The 19,465-nt window shown below is 45.4% G+C and overlaps 1 protein-coding gene across 11 annotated transcripts in view; it reads right to left on the bottom strand.

Annotated features, from left to right (window-relative positions):
- SGCD (sarcoglycan delta) overlaps nt 1-19,465 on the bottom strand; it is a 305,579-nt gene that overhangs the window by 116,920 nt on the left and 169,194 nt on the right. For 6 of the 11 annotated variants that reach the window (XM_064387551.1, XM_064387556.1, XM_064387553.1 and 3 more), the window contains one exon: nt 4,696-4,881. In XM_064387551.1, coding sequence (XP_064243621.1) covers nt 4,696-4,881 — 186 coding nt within the window. Of the gene's footprint in view, nt 1-4,695; nt 4,882-12,772; nt 12,879-13,668; nt 13,835-19,465 lie in introns of those variants that run through there. The other 5 variants (XM_064387560.1, XM_064387557.1, XM_064387558.1 and 2 more) reach the window with 5 other exon arrangements.

Consider the following 19,465-nt stretch of genomic DNA (forward strand, 5'->3'; position numbering starts at 1 on the left):
TGAGCCTGACGGGCCAGGAGGGGAAGATCCCCCTCTCTGTGCCCCGTGGAAGGTGGAAGGAGGGGGCCACTGCCTGCCCATCCCACCCTGCATCCCCTTGGAGCTGCACACACAGGTGGCACAAGCAGCCTGCACAGGCCTGGACACAGCACGTGCAGTCACAGAATTATTTAGGTCAGAAAAGACCTGTAAGATCACTGAGTCCAACCACTAACCCAGCACTGCCAAGTCCACCCTGAACCCTGTCCCTAACTAGCACAGCTGCACATCTGTGAACACCTCCAGGGATGGTGCTCTCCCAGTCTGGAGGAACATGTTACGTTTAGCTCATGGAGGCACTCCTGAATACCAAGTTGCAGAATATTTTATTTACAAAACTAATCTGAAGCCTTTACTTTGGATGATTCTTAGAAGACAGTTCTCCGGGAATTTCAACTGACTGGGGCAAAATATTATTATTTTCTATTTATTACAGTTTAAAGTCTAGTAGAGACTGTCAGTATGTAACACTACATACGCAAACAGCTCCTGCCCCAATAAAATACAATTCACAACAAGCAATGGGAGCTGTGGATAGAAACACGGGGAAGGGCAAAGAAAAAGTAAAAGCTCCTATACGGTTTGATGGGCAGACAAGTAGGTGGGTGTTTGACATTTAAATGCAGCCTCAACAGGACACAGCCCTCATCTCTCCTGTTTAAAGCTCTGCCTGCTGCCTAACAGGCTATAAAGGGGTACTAATGCATTGTGCTCCAGACTCCTAACACCATTTAAAATACCAGGCATTGTGTGCTAGCCTTGTGGAAAGAGGTCAGTGCACTGTCATTGCCCATTATCAGACCCTTCTAGCTTTGGACTGCTTAAAATAAGGATATTGGTTTACTGTGTTTATGTAAGCACATTTTTTCTTGTAATATTCAGAAACTAATACAACAGGAAGCTTTTCAAAAAATGCTTTAAACTCACTAGTAATAGGTGAAATACAGATCCCCAGCACATCACTGGTGTGCAGCATAAAATATCCATGTGCTGATATGCACAGTCACAGGCAATGCTGCTGCTGAAGAGCTGCATCACTGGCTGCTCATGCAGGTGGACCAGAAAGAGAAGGTTGTTAAGAGCTCTCATTCCAGCTTTATAATTAAGTTGGGACCTCCAAACCCATGCAGGGGCTGTGCCCACCTCAGCCAAGCTCTGTGCAGCTCAAGGTTGAGCCTGGCACAGCTGGAGGTTTAGAGCAGCACAGCTGGGCATAGTGAGCAGCACAGCTGGAGGCTGAGCCCACCACAGCTGCAGGCTTCCCCAGCTGCTGGTGAGCCCTCTGCCACCTTGGTGTGACTGCAGGATGCAGCTGTGGCTGGGTGGGACCTGCAGACTGAGTTGTTCACACAACCCACAGGCAGTAACACCACTTCCTCCAGCCCAGTATGTGCAAACCACAGACTTAATACCAGCCAAGATCTGAATGAAGCAGGGCGCTCTGTATCTGAGTATCACTGGAAAGTTGAGTGCTGGATGGTGGTTTCTACCTCCATTAGGTTAGGCCACCTTCAGGGTACATTTGGTTTTCACCCAATTTTGTGGCTTTGGTCCAGATTCATTCTGTGGTTTGCCTTAAAAATCCAAGCAAGGTTTAGAGGCAGCAGCCTGCCCAGAGCAGCTCAGCCCTGATGTAAATGAGCACAGCAAATGGACCTGGCCATGGGAACCAGCTGTGGGACAGGCAGGTGACATTTGAGGTCCCCTCTAGGCCTGTTTTTCATACAGCCTGTGCCTGATAAAGGCATTTAAAACAAATAGAGTATCAAACAGTACATGAGAAATGAATGATTGTGCCAGAGGACAGAGCAGACAGTGACCAGCTGTCCCCACAGAGGTGTGACACTGCTTTGACAGCCCTGTGTAAGAGGCAATAGACACACATACATTTGCTTATGCATTTAATTAAAAAATAAAAGCAAAACCTAGAAAAAAAATTAGTGATGTTTGCTTGTAAAAAGTCACTGATTAGAAGTTTATGGCTTGTTTTCACAGGATTTGTCTCCAGGAGCACAAGGCAGGAGGACAGGCACAGGGCAGAGAAAGGGAGGCTGGACAAGGCAGCAGAGAGGATGGATACTGCTACAGCAATCATGAGGTTTTTTATCCTGAGATTGTCTTGCTTCATCTCCTTCCTCCTTCTCCACTCTCCACTCCCCACTATCAGCATTTAAAACACCCCTGAGTTTTCCTGAGCAGGTTTGCTGTGCTCATTAAAATACTGTGAGCACTTATTGGCTATAATGAGCATCATTAAATTCTGGTAAGCGCCAGGACTGTTCTGTGGAGTTGAACAGACTCAGGTTCTGGAAGGAGAGCTCAGGGGTAGGAAGATGCTAGAAATATGACATTTTCCAGAAGCACAAACCTTCCTCTCCTTTCTGCTCTGCAAGCACTGGGGTAACTCAGACCTGTTAAACAGCTATTGCTCACTGACTACTCAGATCACTCCTCTGCCCCAGAAGGACTCTCAGCTCCTCTTATCAGAACAGGAACAAATGAAAGATTTTTCCATATTTGCATCTGTTCATTTGATAATTTTCCCATGTTTGTTATTTAGAGATAAAAGTCTGCCTCTAAAAACTCACTTAGCCAAGTGGTTTTCTCAGCCTCAGGGAATGGTGCAGGAGGGATTGCAGAGCAGGATCCAAAGCAGCTGGCGAGGCTGCAGGAGCAGCAGGAGATCAGGAGATGAATGGGTGCATACTGGGGCAAGACTCACATTTTACATGCCCAGTTCTTGTATTTATTTCCAACTGGCTGTGCCAGAAACACTCACCCTGACTAGTGTGGCCATGCCTACAACCATAAAGCTGCTCCCACTGCAGGACTCAGTAGCACCACCTGTGTTTTTATCACCAAATGCTGTTCATCATCCACTAGCATTAGTAGATATGAATTAACTAAGCCATACACAAATACACTTTACCCTGGAATAATCCCCAGTAATCCGAGGGCAAGTAAGGAAACAGAATCAGACAAGAAACTGAAGATCAGTGCATGCCTCCAAAAGCCATTCTGTGTCCTAGTGGGGGGGACAGAGCTGCTGGAAATGGGAGGTTTCTGCACACATCCCTAGGACGTGGCACTTCAGCACCTGGCCTGCAAAATGCAGTGCATCATGAGAGGGCAGGGATGGAGAAAGAGCACAGATGTTCACCTGACCTCCCAGGCAATCTGTAGGGAGCTGACTGACCACCACCAATTAGCAAAAAAGCATGGGATTGAATTATGTTATTAGAAAAGTGCATTCCTGAAAAGTGATCATTTGAAATCTTTTTATTTTGTTCTCAGGTTCATACCCACAGCACTGCCTGTATATTGAATGATCAACTCCTCCACCACCTCAGAAACACCTATTTCTTAACTCCATTAATCTAAAGACCATAGTTCAGCATGAAATGGGTATCAAAACAGCATCCATTTCACCAGATTAAACAACAACTCTGGTGAAGCATTAATTGCTCCACTTTGGCACTCTTTGCCTGCTCACAGGAGCTTTTTGTAGATTACTGCTTTATAATTGCCTGCCCCCTATGCACACAGGCACTGCAATCTTCTGCACACCTTGACAGCAACCTGGTTAGAGAAAATGAACACTGCACATTCCCCTGACACAGCATTTTATCTGCTGGGTACAGGAAGCCAGAGGTTGTTTATTCAACTTCTCATGGCCCATTAATGACATAATGCTGGCCACAGCTGTTTGGGACTGCACAAGACCAAAGCAGAGGAAGAAATGCCAAAAAGACTTCAAACATGCTGCTCGTATCAGACCCTGGCTGGGAAGGTCCTTGAAAGTTGTCTAGGATATAAAGTGTAGCTTTACAGCTCCCTCGGGAAGTAAAACCAGGATTAAAACCTCATACTTGGCTTCTCCTAAAGACTCAAACAATCTTAAAATGAATAATCTCACCTGAACAAGATGGCAATGACTACTTTGAAGAAGAGGTGACTGATAACTTCATTTTCACTCTGCCTGGTCAAAATATCTAGTGAAAAACAAGGATGTGCCATACATAAAGGCTCACCAGCCCTGGAAGTGGGAAGCTAACCCTGGCCAGGGAGTCTGTGCAGCAAGGGGGAGCTGCTCCAGGACTGACAGGCACCAAGCACAGCAATACCAGGATAAGGACATGCTCCACCTAAGGACCACAGACAGGGAGATACCCCGTAAATTTTATTTTATTTCATGAAGCTTCCAGAACTACATCAACATGGATTTTCCCAAAGAAAAAAAAAACAAATCAAGGTTCTTGTCTTCCTGGTCACAGACAAAAGCAGAAAAAGTCAAAGACAAAAGCTCAAACCCATTCCACATCCAAGCTCAAAATAACCAATTTCATTAATTTTAAAACACTTTATAGTTGAAAACTGGGGATGGGTGGTGTATATTGTTTACGTAAATACATGCATATATACATATACAGCAGATAAGAGGAACCTGATTTGCAGTGCTGAGCTGATTCCTCAGCTTGTCCAGCAATGTCCAGCAGAAAGAGAGGATCATTGTGTAAATTTGTTCCTCTCTATAAAAGGACTGTCCATGGCAATGAAAACACCCCATTACTGAAGCTGTATCTGAAGTCATGCTCAGAAGAAAGACCAGCACCCTCCCTCATTTTCCCCAGACCTTCCAGGGTAACCCCTACTTACAATTGTGAAGTTCATAACCTTCAGAATCCAGATGGTCATAGCAAGGTTCACCAGGATTAAAATCATTAGGAGCAGCACAAAGAAATAGAGGCACCTCTTCCTCCAGCCATAAATCCCCACTTTGTATACCTGGGGTCCTTCCGAGGTCTGCATGGTGCTCCGCTGCGGGTACTGTTCCTGAGGCATCTGAAATGATCACAAAGAGACAACCACGTGTATTCAGGGCCAGGAGAGAGCCAGTGATAAAAACTGCTTCAGTCTGTGCCTCTTGGAGGGTCTGGGTTTTTTCAGGGTTTACCAGCTGGGCAGCAGCTCTTTGGAAAGCTTGGTTATTTTTCCTTCTGCCTGGTGTGCGCAGTAAGAGACCAAGAGAGAATCTGATGTGTTAAATGTGTATGAATGCACTTATAAATACACGTAAGCACTCTGTCTGAAGGTATCCTATGGAAATCACTCTGGAGTGACTCTGCTCACTGCCCCAGGTTTTGCAAGGCAGGCACTCCAGGGCCTCCAAGGATCCTGAGGGGAAAATTCTGCATGCGTTTGGTAAAAGCAGTTGAGTTCAGCAGTTTGTTTGGAAGATGCAATATGACTTCTCAGAGGTTTAGTTTAAAAAAAAAAAAAAATATCATCTCAAGTAAAATCATTCCTTCCAACCAAAGACAAACAAGGCAAAGGGGGAACGTTTGCCTTTCCCCTTCCTACACACCAATCTTGCCTAAAAAAGTGAAGCTGAAGAAAGGTTCCCCAGCTGCCACATCCCTAACAATTATCACAAGAGGGAGGGAGGGAGGGAGGGAGGGAGGGAGGGAAGGAAGGAAGGAAGGAAGGAAGGAAGGAAGGAAGGAAGGAAGGAAGGAAGGAAGGAAGGAAGGAAGGAAGGAAGGAAGGAAGGAAGGAAGGCAGGAAGGAAGGAAGGAAGGAAGGAAGGAAGGAAGGAAGGAAGGAAGGAAGGAAGGAAGGAAGGAAGGAAGGAAGGAAGGAAGGAAGGAAGGAAGGAAGGAAGGAAGGAAGGAAGGAAGGAAGGAAGGAAGGAAGGAAGGAAGGAAGGAAGGAAGGAAGGAAGGAAGGAAGGAAGGAAGGAAGGAAGGAAGGAAGGAAGGAAGGAAGGAAGGAAGGAAGGAAGGAAGGAAGGAAGGAAGGAAGGAAGGAATTCATGTTCTCACCCTCCATTTTCAGGCTGAGGAAAGCCACCTTCTCAGGCTTCCCCAGTGACCATTTCTTACATTTTCAGCTTATTTTGATGCACAGATTGGGGAGATCATCTCTAGCAACACAAAGTTTGCTGAATGTTTTGCATTTTAGACTCTAGACAGATAGGAAGCCACCAAACATGTTCTTGCACTGTGGATTCAACACTACGAGTGTCTTCCTCAGGGTGGTTGGCACTGATGTTTGTATGCAGAGAATTACAAAATTTACATCCCAGGAGGGAACAGTGTGAGCTCCCCTGAGGGACTGTGATGTGCATGTCTGGAATGAGACAGTTTTAGGAATAAGATGCTGCTCAGGGAGGGCAGCTGGGACACAACAAACACACTGGGCTGGAGCAAAGCAGATCTTTTCACACTGCCACAACCACACACTTGAACAACAATAAATTACAGAGTTTCTTCTACCTGGGGGAAATTATAACTGCAACTACTGTACAGTCAAGGATTTTATTGCCTAATATTTTAACAGGGTATCCTAGAGAGCACATATTAAATACAGCCTCTCCCTTGGAGAAAAATGAATAAATTGCATTGCTAACCCTCTCAAACCATGGAAAAGGTTTGACCAAGGAGAAACAATATGAAATACCCAGCTAAAAATACCGCTTTATTGCAAAACTTGTTTATTCACTGCATCTCTTTGCTGCTGTCACTGCTTTTTTTTTTCTTTACTTGTTCTTTCTAGGATGGAGAAAAATAGCATATCCAGCTGGGGCAAAACTTTACAAGCATCAAAAAAATTTACAGCAACAGAACACAACCACAAAGAGCAACTTGCATCCATACATCCACACAGTTTTGAGAATTTCTCTAGTTCTGATAAAATATTTAACTCACAGCTGCCCTAACAGAGATAGAGCAACTGAAGTACTACAACATGTGTGATGAGCAAGACTTAGCAATACAGTATAAATTCATTACAAGAAAATAGCATGGCAATTGTAGGTATCATGTTCTTTCTATACAAACTCTCACACGGCCACACTTAAGCAATATTTAGTTTCTAGCTAGTGTTCCCCCCCACAAATGTAAATACTACCAAAAAATTGCTCATGTCTGTAGTTCTTCAGAGAGAGAAGACAGGATGACGGACAGAGAGTGCTGAGGTGTGTTAAACAAATGAGCAGAATAAGAAAGTCTGCAAAGCTACTACCTATGGAACCAGCTATATCCACTATCAATAATCTGTACTGTGTGGGAGGGACAAGTATGCTAGTCATAATTTAAATTTTGGCAACTTTTCCTGGCTCAAACATTGAAAAGAATTAAGGCACCAGACAAAAATACTGCTTTGAAAGAATATCCAGTGGCTGCACTTGCTGGTGACACCTCCCTCCTTTCAATTACTGAACTAAGAGGAAAGGCTGCTGCTGCTTAATAGGATTTTTCATTTCTTCTTCACGAAAATATTAGGACTGACCACTTAATTCTGTAACAGTGGAGAAAAGATAATACTGAAACAAATACAAAAATTGGAAAAGAAACATGCCTTCCAAAGGTCAACATTTAAAGGGAAAGGGCTTAAAGACACACGTGCACAGCACTGGATCACCACCACAGCATGAACAATCCCACCTACAACAGAAAAACTGCAGCAGCAAATCTTTGCAATTTAGCCACAGACAATGTGTCTATGACTACAAAAATACAGCCTGGAACGTGGGTATTTCACCAAGGAGTTCTTGGTTCTGCACCAAAAAATGTAGTAAGATTTTGCACAAAAGCTGTACACTGAATCCTTATATACACCAACACTGCAAACAGGGCCTGAGACAAAATCCAGTCCACTTAGAAAAGCCATTCATCCTTTTGCTTTAGCATACCTTAGAGATATGGCCCATGACAAGAAAGATGTATTAGTTTTTTTAAGACCACTGGAAGAGCCCTGTCACCCCGCCTGCTGATCTGCACAGGCTGCTCACAGAGTGCTTCTGCAAAGAAGCTTCAGCTCTTTCCTTCAGCAGAGCTAAACCAGGCTCAGCTGAAAGCCACCAGAAAGCAGAACTGGCTCTGAGCTTCCAAAATTCACAGCAGAACTCACCAGTTAGGGCAAATCTTTGCTCTGTGCCTCCCCTCCCTCCTTCCACCAAGACCTTCTTGGCAGCGAGCTCCTCGCTCAGGGTGTGCAACCCACATTAGCAATTCCTCAGGCAGGAAAGTGTTTTACATGCACAGGGATGAATTAACACCTTTCCCACATAAACACTGGCACTGTAACATTCCTGGCCACGCTGCCTCTGTAGGCACAGTGAGGGCCATGAGCAGGGTGAGGTATTATTTACATAAGGAATCAATAATGTTTCTCTGCCGTGGGGGTTTCTTTGATCAGCACTTGAAGGATGTATGTTCAGTAACAGAACAATTTCAAGCTGCAAGAGGATGCAGTCTGGGAAGGCAGCTTCTGTCGTATGGGCCCTCTTGAAATTTGCTGCTGGAAGCGTCCTGGAGCTCATGGAATCAGCTCATTGCTGCAGGAATGGCCCTGAGCCTTGCACAGCCAACACAGCATCTCCCCTCCCAGCCTGCCTGCCTGTAACTGAGGTGCAACAGCCTCATCAGAAAAACCAGCAGCATCTGAGCCCAGGCTGACCTGAAGCATGGTGATGGGAACACGTTTGCAGAGATGAGAGAGGGGTTCAAATTCCCTCAGGTCTTGGCCCTACATCTCCCACATCTGCCCTCTCTTTGTGTCCATATCACCAACATCCTCTTCTCTTTCTCTTTGTTTCCTGAAACAAAAACCTTTTCTTTTGGGCTGAAATGAGGGAGAAAAAAAGCCCTAAAAACCTTCAGAGGTGCTCTCTGCCATATCACTGGAAGGCATTGTACTTGTATTCACTGGCTGTAAATGCTCTGCAGATTCATCCTCTTTAATTTCTCTGTCTTTTAAGTGCACAGTATCCACCAGGTTCAAAAGAACAGACATTTCTGGAGTGTGACTGAGAACAAAATCTGGCGTGAAGAAGAGTGTTTTGAGCCATCTATCAACAAGACATTTTCCGTCTCTGCTCCCCATAAAAGTCTCTCAAGTCTGACACCCCCAGGTCCATTAATCCACCAGCAGCATGACCCAAAATTGATTTATGGCCATTCACATGGGTCAGACCACAACCTGGGTCTCCATAAAAAGGATCAGGCTCTGGAAAATGACTTCTCACTTGCAGCATGGCCAGCAAGGGCTGAGTATTGGGGGACAACCCACGTGATTAAATACTTGCTGGGATAGTTAAATCTCATAGCACTTTTCTCCAGAACCATCTAAGCCATGAACTTGGCCTCTGTGACTGTTATTGGTATCCCCAAAGCTTACATCTTTGCTCTCTGCTTGTCCCTCTATTTCTGTCAACAGTGCCTATCCCTCCATATGAGGAGCAGCTCTTCCCTGAGCTGGGAACACCATCACCACTCAATGCCCATTTCTCAGGTACCACTGCTATGTGATACATGGCCAGAGGGACAAAAAGTAGAAGAAAACATTCCAAGAAATGTTCTTTCCTTTTATGAGAAGTCTCCTTCAGTGGGGTACACCACATGTAGTGTTAGTCAAACACCTGGCCTGATTCTGGCAAACATAAGCACATCAACAAGCTTTTTTTGATCTGTACTCCATCAGGGCACACTCTGCCCAGTCCACTGGAAAACACCTTTCCTTCCTCTTGCATCTTGTGGAAAATGGACTCAGCACAGGCAGCTGGGGAGACCCTGGAGATTCATCTCCTGGTAAAGCATCTCATTCAGACCCCTCAGGCTACTCCCCACCTCCAACATCTTGAAAGCTCTCGTAATTTCCCCAGCTGCTTGGGTTGGCAGCACTTCCACAACAAATGTGCTTGAGGATAAGTGAACTGCAAGAACCTCAGTTATAAACCAATAGCTTGGAGCAGATGGACTCAACCAAAAGCTGACAATGGGACTGTCCTGTCCCTTCTCTGCATTCAAAGAGCACTCACAGTAAAACTCTAAACCTATTAGAATTTGCCAGAACAAACCAAAGTAACAGGCAGCTCCATCTCTGAATTGCATTTCCTAAGCCAAAAGTGATATTTTATTATGCTGCAAGAATCTGTGAGCGATGTGATGTCACTATTGCTTCTCTTCTCTGAGAAGGACAGAAACATGTCTGCTTTTTTATTTATGACAGCCTCTTTTAAATTTTACACTTTTTCCTTGATAGTCAGCTTGTCTCAATACTTTTTTTCAGAATTAAGAAGAAAATGGAAAGCTAGCAAGGAAGAGTCTCTGCAGTGAGTCCTTTAATGTATCAAGCTAGTCAACAGAGAATGCCTTTCACAAAATGCCCCACGATTTGTGGTGAAAAATTCACGCTGCATGCAAACACCACACCAGCTTTGCTGCATTCACACGCTGCTTCCTTTGCACCACTCAGATGATGTGAAGCACTCACAGCCTCTGTCCATCGGTGCCAAGTTTAGAAAAGCTCTTTCCCACCAGAGTGTCTCAAAGCAGGATGCACAAATATGAGAACTACACCAAAATAGCCAGCAGCAGGTGTGACTGCAGGAGGCTGTGGGAACAGCAAGGGGGATATAATCAACTGAGCTCGAATCAGAAAGCAAGCCACAGGAGGTGACACTTTGCAGACTCCTGCCCCAACACACTCTCACCCCACAGCACCAAGAAAAGAGATATGGCTTGTAGGAATGTGCAAAGCAGGATCATAATATGGATTTATACGGCTGGAACCCAACCAGCACGGCACAAATTGAGAACTGTGGGCTTGAGCATGTGCCAGGATCCAGAGTGCAGTCTCTGCAGTGTTCCTGCTCACACAAGTTAAAACTTGTTCTGCTGCATCTTCCATCTTCCCTCCACATGATGTGCCTTCTGTGCTAATCCATTTGCTCTTTTGCACAGACTCTCTTTCAGGCTTGCTGCTGGGAAGGACCAGGAGAAGAGATACACATATTAGGGTGTGCTAATGGCTGTCCTATCTATCTGCTTCCAAAATCAAGAGGCTCTCTCCACTCTGCCCACACATGCACGTTCTTCAGTCCTCCTGGATTCAAGGTTTGAATGCTTGACCCAGGTGGAGCTGCACAAGGGTCAGGAGGAGCTGCCAAAGTAGGGAAGAAGCACCAGCTCACATGGCCCTGGTGCTGCTGGCTGAGATGGACATATTCCAGCCTCTTTACAGCTCTGGCTCTTCAAAGCTGACAGTCACATTTGGGAGGTGGCATGCTGCATGATCAGAGGCAGGAACATGAATTTTATTTAGTTTTTTTTTAACAATAAGCTTATAGCTAGCAGTGACGAAGATAATAGGCTGAGTGATTGCCTCAGCTGCTGAGAAAAGCAATAGAGATCCAAGTCTGCAGGGTAAGATGGTAGACTGTGAAGGCTCAAGAAGTTCCAGATCATATAAGATCTTCATTTAACACAGCATTTTCACTGCAGGTGTATTTTATGCAAAGCAGATTTCAACCTTATCAAGCCTCTTTATTTCCCTCATATGCCTCCCCGCTTCAGAGCTCATCTCTGTCCTTCCTCTCATGGCCTTTGCCCCTCATCAGCCTCCAGAAGCCACAGAACATCTATGTCTCCTGTAGGATGCCCCTCCTGCACTCCAAACCCACAGAGTCTTCACTTGGCTCCAAAAAACTCAACACTCTTCAGCAGAATTACTGGGAGAAAGCTCTGGTCCTGCCACATTCTGGATCTGTTGCCCTTTGGTGGGGAAGCTCCCCTTGTCCCTGAATTTTTGAGTTGCCAAGATAAGTGGCTCTTGAGCCCTGCTGGATGCAGACAAAGCAAACCGTGTGTCTCCCTTGAACCAGTCAGAGATTCTTAGCACCGTCCCATCTCATCATTCGATACCCTTAATTCATTCCTTGTTGAAAGGAAATAAAAAACAACACCACCACCATAAAACACAGCTAAAAAAGCATTTTCAACACATCAAATAACACTGCTCTGAAAATCCACGGCAGAGGCAGTGGCAGAGGCAAGGAAGTTTGTGAGGCGAGGCGAGGCAGACTCCTCCTGACACCTCCATCCCCTGACGAACGCGCGCTCCCGAATCCCGAGCCCAAGCCTGCCATATAAGGTGCTGATATCTCTGCAAAGGCAAGACAAGCTTTAATGCTGCAACTAAAAGGATGAGAGAACATTGCCTAAATCTGGCAGGTCCCTAAAGAGGGAGTGAGCTTTTCATCATAAACGTTTCTTCAGTTATTTGGGGAAAGAAACGCAAATGGGAAGAGAAGTTGCAGATCGAGCAGCCCCTAAATTAATGTTTTCCCTCCTAATCTTCTCTATGTGGCTTCTGACCGTGCTGTCTGTTGCAGTTTGCTCATGCTTTATAAGATACAGGAAAAAAAACCACGCAGACAAATCACAAGGCAGTGATTATTACTGAGTTGCTGCCTCTCTTCACAAGCTCGCTGTACCAGGAATTGGCAAACAACCCCCAGACAAACATGCTTTCAACTCATTAAACAACTACAATACAATGCACTTATAAGCGTATTTACTGTAACTGAGTCGCATTTTTCATCCAAATATCTGACTGACACATGGTCCAGAGCCAACCTTTCAGTAGCTTCAGGTTATGCACACACTCCCCAAAATGAAAAGTTGGGGATTATTTGGGTGCAGCATTCCCTCAGCCAGAGACGCGGCGCGGGCGTCGCTTTGCCTGCAGCTTTACTATCAACACGACTTTAGCCAGAAACCACCACCCAGCCTCAGGCTGCTCCCAACCCTTTGCAATTATGCCACAACTTCCCATTCTGACTCTTTTTTTTGCTCTAAGCAGCAGTGTGAAAGCAAGAAGCCCCTTTGCAGAGGCACAGAAGGAGGCAAATCCGTGCGGCGCTGGCGGGACGGAGCAGGGCAGCTCTTACCTCTCCCTTGGGATGGATGAAAGCCTGGAGGGTGCAGGAGCCTGGGGAAGATGCAGCTCAGTGTTCAGAGCAGCACGAGGCCTGGCCTGTGCTCATGAGCTGCCCCTGTCAGATTTTCCAACAGCAGAACTGCAGCCAAGTCCCTGCCCATGCCTGAAGAATTTCCTGAACAGCATTCCCGTTCTTTTTCTAACTGCTTTGAAACCACACTGTCTGTACTTCAATAAGGCTTTGTCAGGCCAAGTTACAGCTACTGGGCTGGCTCCAGCAAGCAATTGAAAACACATGTGTTTTGCATTAAAAGCCCCCTTCTCCCTGCACACATTCAGACACAGACACCCCCGTCTGCACCCAGCCCCGGAGCCTGCCTGCCTTGCCTTCGCTGCCATTTCGGCTAAAAGGAATAAAGGGATTATGTTGGTGGAGATTTTCTTTGGGAGAAGGAAAAATGGGGTGGGAGGGATCCCATTCCCACTGATAACACCTCACCCTGTCTCCTGTGCTTTGCTGGTGTCATGGGCTCCCAGGTGAACAGCCAGCTTTGCCAAACCCCAACAAGCAAGGGAGCACAGGAATTAAAATTTCAATTTACCACTACTCTCCCCTTACCTTTGCCTGACTCTTCTAAAACTATGAGAAAAGAAAGCATATTTTTAGCATCTCTAGACTCAGTTCAGCACATCAGAACTGTATCCTAATCTTGACACATACTCCTGTATCTGCTTATACTAAAAATAATACAACTATTTTTGAGTACTTTCATCCCTCTCTGCTTTCCAGCTGTCCTAACCTTTATAACCCAAAATATTTTAAGCACCTTGCATCTCTTTTTAAAGAGCATTAACACCGCTCTGGCACTGGCTTAAGGAAAATAAATAGAAGATATAATGTTATACCTTTAATCAGAACGGGTCCCAGTTCTTAATATCTGTAATCATTTCCAGGCAGCACCATGGGTCAAGGCAGCAACCGTGGGCTCTGCAGCTCGGGATGCCCTGTGCCTGGCATGTGCCTGGCAAGCAGAGCTAGAGTAGATGTGGAAGCACACATGGATGTCCCCCTTATTCCACCACGGCTAAGTCCCACCAAAGATGAAACACAGCAGCAGAGTTGTCAAGGTAACAATATAGAAAAGAGACAGTTTAAAGAGAGAGAGAGAGATTTTCCCCTCCTAATGCTCCTTTTCAAACCGTGCACTCCAGTTCTTTGGGGTTATTCTGTTCTGTGGTTTGCAGAGGTGTGGTGGGCAGGTGGAGTGTTTACAAGGGATAAATAAAGGCAGTGATGATTAGAAGTAAAGGGAGCTCTGACCCAGCACTCTCTGAAGGCAGAGGAAGCCTGTTGCCTTCCACAGGCTGTGGCTTCAGCCCATGGCAAGGACTCATTCACCCACAGGAATGTGAGACCTGCCTTTCACCCCTCAGCAGTGAGACCTTACAAAACCCACGTGGGATGCCCCTATGGAGGGAAAGCCTGCAGTTCATCCACCCAAGCTGCTGTGAGAGCTGCTGTGGCCACACCATGCCTGGCTCTCGCCTGCACTTTGCCCTGCTACCAAAATGCTGTTTCCTTCCTCCTGCACAGAGCCACACGGGGGTCAGCAGCACTGCCCTCGTGCACAGGCCAGATGTGGGCAGCCTGGAGCAGCCCCCACGCTGCAATCCATGGGGATGGATCCAGACTAGGATGCTATTCTGCAGAAGATGGGACAGGAGGAAACCACACAGTCATCCTGCCTCAGTTTGCAAGACTTTCAAACAAAAGGCGAGCACACACACACACACACAACCACTGGTGGTGGCATTTCACATCTATTTGCACAGCTTGTGAGGAGTCAGCTTGTGCCAGGGCAGAGATCTGGATCACAGATCAGAAGAACTGTCTGTGCAGCTCAGAGTCTCCTCAACAAACTGCCACAGCCATGGTAATATTCTTTGGGCTGGCAACCAGCACCAGCTGAAACCAAAGGCGCCTGTACCAAAGTCTCTTGGTATAAATAAGCTGAAACAGAAAAATATGAACTGCAGATTCACATAATTAGATTTTCAGTTGTACAAGACAATCAGGCATCTGCAGAGCTGTTTGCAAGATGATAGCAGTCCATGCCTTCTGTCTTAAATTTCCCTGTGGTCTTTATTCAGCAAACCAGTTACGGATGGGGCAGGCAGCAACGTCAGTGCATCGCCGTGTGTTTTGAGTTAAGCACATGCTTTAGTGCTTTGTGGCCCAGGACTTTTTATGGCAGCCTGGCTCTGGCAGGATCATTAGTCCAATCATTTAAAACATGGCAGCACAGCACTTTGAGATTACTCAGTTCTTTACATAAATACAGTAAATCAGTGGGTTTCAAATTTTTCTTGCTGTGCAGAACCCCTAAATATTTGACAGAGGTGGTGCATACCCCTGTAATCATTTCACAGAGAGAGATTCCTACATACCTTACAAAATCCCCTCTTAACTTGTCATTTTTCCCTTGGGGATAGTCCCCAGGCCTCCCATACATCTGTGGACCACAGGCTGGAAACTGCTGCTAGAGATAACTTAATCCCTTATTAAAAATCTAAATGATCTCTTCTGTTTATGTGAGGTACTTTCTATCTTCAGAATATTTATGCGAGCTAGCAGCATGCTGGCAGGTAGAGACATGGGGAGGTGACAGCATTAATACTGCATTTTTTCCACTGGCATAATTAGTAGGCCAAGTCTATAAATATTTACATTAAATCTGTCAGGCATCACACCAACCTCACTGATAACTTCAGGGGTGTCTTACTGTAAACTGCATTAATGCCTCACTATTTTGTCATCAAGTAACACATAAAATGCTCCTCCAAGCTAAGCCACTTTGAGTAGGTTGTTTTTATCTCTCTCTCATTTGGGTGCAGAGTTTAAAGACGCTTCAAGCATCAGAACTGTGGCTCAGGGACTGTTCTATTTTTCTGTTATTGAGCCATCATTTGTATTAGTGCCAGCACGACCAAAAATATATGAACCTTGCAAGCATAAACCTTAAGTTGATGTCGACATAACTATCTGTGTAACTGCTATTATTCCTCAGAACTGGCAGGGTTATGAGGATTAAAAAAACCTTCTAGAGCTCTTTGGGAAGATGAAAACAAATTAACCCCCCTCAAAGCTTCAGTATCTTTGCAGCTGGAGACTGTAACACATAGGGACTTCCATTTTGTGCAGGAGATCCAATCCACCTGGATCCATGAATTTCTACACTATGAAGAGACCTGCAAAAGTCAGGAAGGAAAGTTCCTTCTCTACCATTTATACCCACCCTCACTTTTGACAGCATTTTCTAGAAGCAGCTGGAATTTATTTGATATTTACTGCTGAATTATCAATATTCATAATTAATTTCATTTAGCAAATAATCTCTATTTGCATACAAAATGAAACTTGAGATTTTCATGCTGTGCAGATTTCCAGAAAGTCTCTCAAGCATTCCCCAAACCTTCCTGAAAAATTCAGGGCAAACCAAATATGCAGAAAGAATCTGCATGTAAACGCAGGTGTGGGTGCACCTGGAGTAGAGGAAGAAGTCAAAATGAAAATTTTATTATCTGAAATAATTAAGCAATCCCTTGGTTTGAGCTTTCCCTCCAAATGACTTCTTTTAAAACCCATTAAATCTCTCGAAGTATCACAATAGAATAAATATAAATGTTTAAATATTTTTAATGTCTCAACTGAAAGAAATCATCTGCCAAATTATTATTATTTTAAATCACCCTCAGCCTTGGAGCCTTTTAAGCAATCTCTCGAGTACCCATGTGCAAAGGGAGAAGCCAAGACTCATTTCAGCTCCATCTCCGTAAATGCAGAATTAAGGGAGCTGATGGATTAGAAAGTTAACTATTTTGGGTCGGGAGCAGCAAGCTGAGGGAAGGCAGCTATTGGCATTCCTGATGGATTCACCCAGCCCTGAGCATGCAGAGAGGATGGAGGGCAATTCCATGAGAAAGGAAGGGCTTCCCCAAGTTTCTGTAGGGAGTGGCAGTAGCTGTAGAGGTGGAATGCTGCAGTGAAGGGAGAAAATCCTTCCCTCTGTGTGTGTGTGTGTGCAGGGAGTGAGCCTGACTTGATGGCAGGGAGCAGAACCCTGTTTAAGTGCTGGCAGTGCTGAAGGCACACAGGTCATCAAGTAATCACACAGGGCTGAGATGGACTCGTCGGACAAGTGAAAAGGAAATGGGAGAAAATGAAATGTGTGTGTGTGTTTGAACACGGCTGTGTGCTGGAAGCAGCCAGTCCCTGCACCCCCTACGCCCTCACCCACTGCTCCAGTTTCTTCACAGGAGATAAATATGGCTACTTTTTAGAAAGAATATAAATATAGCACTGGTCATGAGATGCAAGATCTGCTAATTCTTGGAGACTAAGGAGAAAGAGGGGCAGAGCTGCTCTTGTAGACAGGCATTCCAAGGATGCTCTAAATTTCATGCAGATGAGAAACTCCAGTATCAGCAGAGGTGACCCTGGAGACCTTGATTCCCATGACAATGAGTTATTTAGATCTGAGTGCTAAATTTTCCCCTTCTATTCATCCCAGACTTAGCTAATAGTGCAGTAACATAAACAAATTAACGGGAACACAACAAAAAGTCCTGGTTTCATAGTCATGTTGCAGGTGAGCTGGGCAACAGCAGATCAGGGCAGGAGCCAGTGTTGCTTGCACAAGGCCAAAAACACAACCTGAGTTCAAGAGAAGGACTGAGATTTTATGAGAGGCCAGACTCAGAGAGCTGCTGCTCTGGCTCTGGAGTTCAGAAACATTCACATCTCTGCTGCTGCTATGAGACAAGGATCAAAGTGGCAAAAAGTCATCACCAAAGGCACCTTCCACTGCACAGGCTCAGGAGAGCTGTCAGCAGGGGAGGGTGGAGGATGGAAGTACCCAGCACACCAGCACAACAGCAGGCTCATGCTCCCCTGTGCACACACTGATGTGCAACACCTACACTGAGAGCACCTACACTGCTCCTAAGGCTCTTTGCTCCTCAGGGTCCAAACCTGCAGACTCCCTGAGCCTGCAGTGTTCCCAACCCAAAACCTCTGTGCCATACTCCTTTATCCACAAAAGCTGCAGCAGTGTTCACCTGCCAGCCAAAAAAGCCACAGCCAGGACCTCACCCAGCCCACCCCTCTATCCCAACTGCTGCTTCATAATTATTTTGATGATTTCAGCCATTTTCAGGCTCTTCTCAGGAATAATTTAAGGCCAGCAGAGCTTGTTAATAGGTAGAATGGAAAGTGTTCCTTTTCATTTCTCTGGCAACATTAATGTAATTATCCTGCATAATTCTCAAACTACGTGGGCTGTAATTTCAAGGCAATATTACCATTACAGAGCCCTGTTCTTCCAGCCAGCATGTGTCATACTTCCCATCCAGAGGTTATTTATCAATAATCAGAAAGGTGTTCATTTACAAACAACAGGGTCTCTCCATTTGCAGCAGAACAAGGGAGCAGGATGGGTGTCACCAGGCAAAAAGATTTGCCATGTCCCTGGCTTTACTCCTCTGGCATAAGAAATGCAAGGGGAAAAAAAACCTCACTGCAAAGATTAATTCCATACAGATATAAGAGCAAATATTCAGTTGGCAAGGCCAATAATTGTTCTACTATTAAAGTCTTAACAGTATCCAAATTCATTACTCTTATCTGAGCAGCCTCAGGCTTCGTTCTTTCAGAAATTAGGTTCAAGGCACGGAGCTGCTCTCTGAGCTTTCCTTAGATATGTGCCCTGACCACGACACATCATCACCTCAGCCTGCAGTAATCATCTTCTGGGGGAACATTTCAGTTTCTCTGCTAGGTCTGTTGTAGTGGAGAGTTTCTGAGCATGGACGTGCCACTCTTACATTTGATGCAGAGCAGTTTCTGGTCAGGCAGAGCTGTTCAGCAGCCTGTGCTCATCACAGCCTTTCCCTTTCCAACCCTGACTATTTTTATTCTGTCAAGAAAGAAGCTCTGCTTGTACTTACACTTAGGTATCCTATTATATCACAAAGTTTAGCACCACCCGATGCTCCCAAATTTGGCTCCACGGAACAATTTCCGTAGGCAGCAGATCTGTATTTTCTCAAAGCAATTAGCAGGACTCTTGCAGAACACTAACGAGGCGGCCTGTCAGCCCGTCAGCAGCCCAGGACAGAGCCATCTGCTTTAATGAGCTCTGGGGTGTCATTCTGGACTGCCACAGTTCTGCATGATCCTGTGAGACTCCTGGGATGGGCAGCAGTGACCTTCATCCATAATATCTGACCAAAGGAGAACTCTTGCCCTCCTCCTCCTGTGGCAGCATTAGGCTCTCACCATCCAGGATCACACTAGATATAGCTAAAAAATAAATAAATAAATAAAATAGAAAATTTTTTTTACAGTGAGGGTGGTGAGGCATCAGAACATGCTGCCCAGAGAGGACCCTGCACACTTTCAAGGTTGGACAGGGTTTTGACCAATCTGATGTAGTTGAAGATGTCCTTGCTCATTGCAGGGGGCTTGGCCCAGATGACCTTTAGAGGTCCCTCCCAACCCAAACCATTCTGTGACTCTAAAATCTGATGTTCTGCTCTGGAACAAGGAGACAACAGATCTGGTAATCAAAATAGTGAGGAATCTTTGGCCAAATTTTGCAAATTTTTCTCTCTGCTTATATTCTGCAAGAGGTGCTAAGGCACG

Source organism: Passer domesticus, chromosome 13 (genome assembly GCF_036417665.1).
Source record: "Passer domesticus isolate bPasDom1 chromosome 13, bPasDom1.hap1, whole genome shotgun sequence".
Taxonomy (NCBI): Eukaryota; Metazoa; Chordata; class Aves; order Passeriformes; family Passeridae; genus Passer; species Passer domesticus.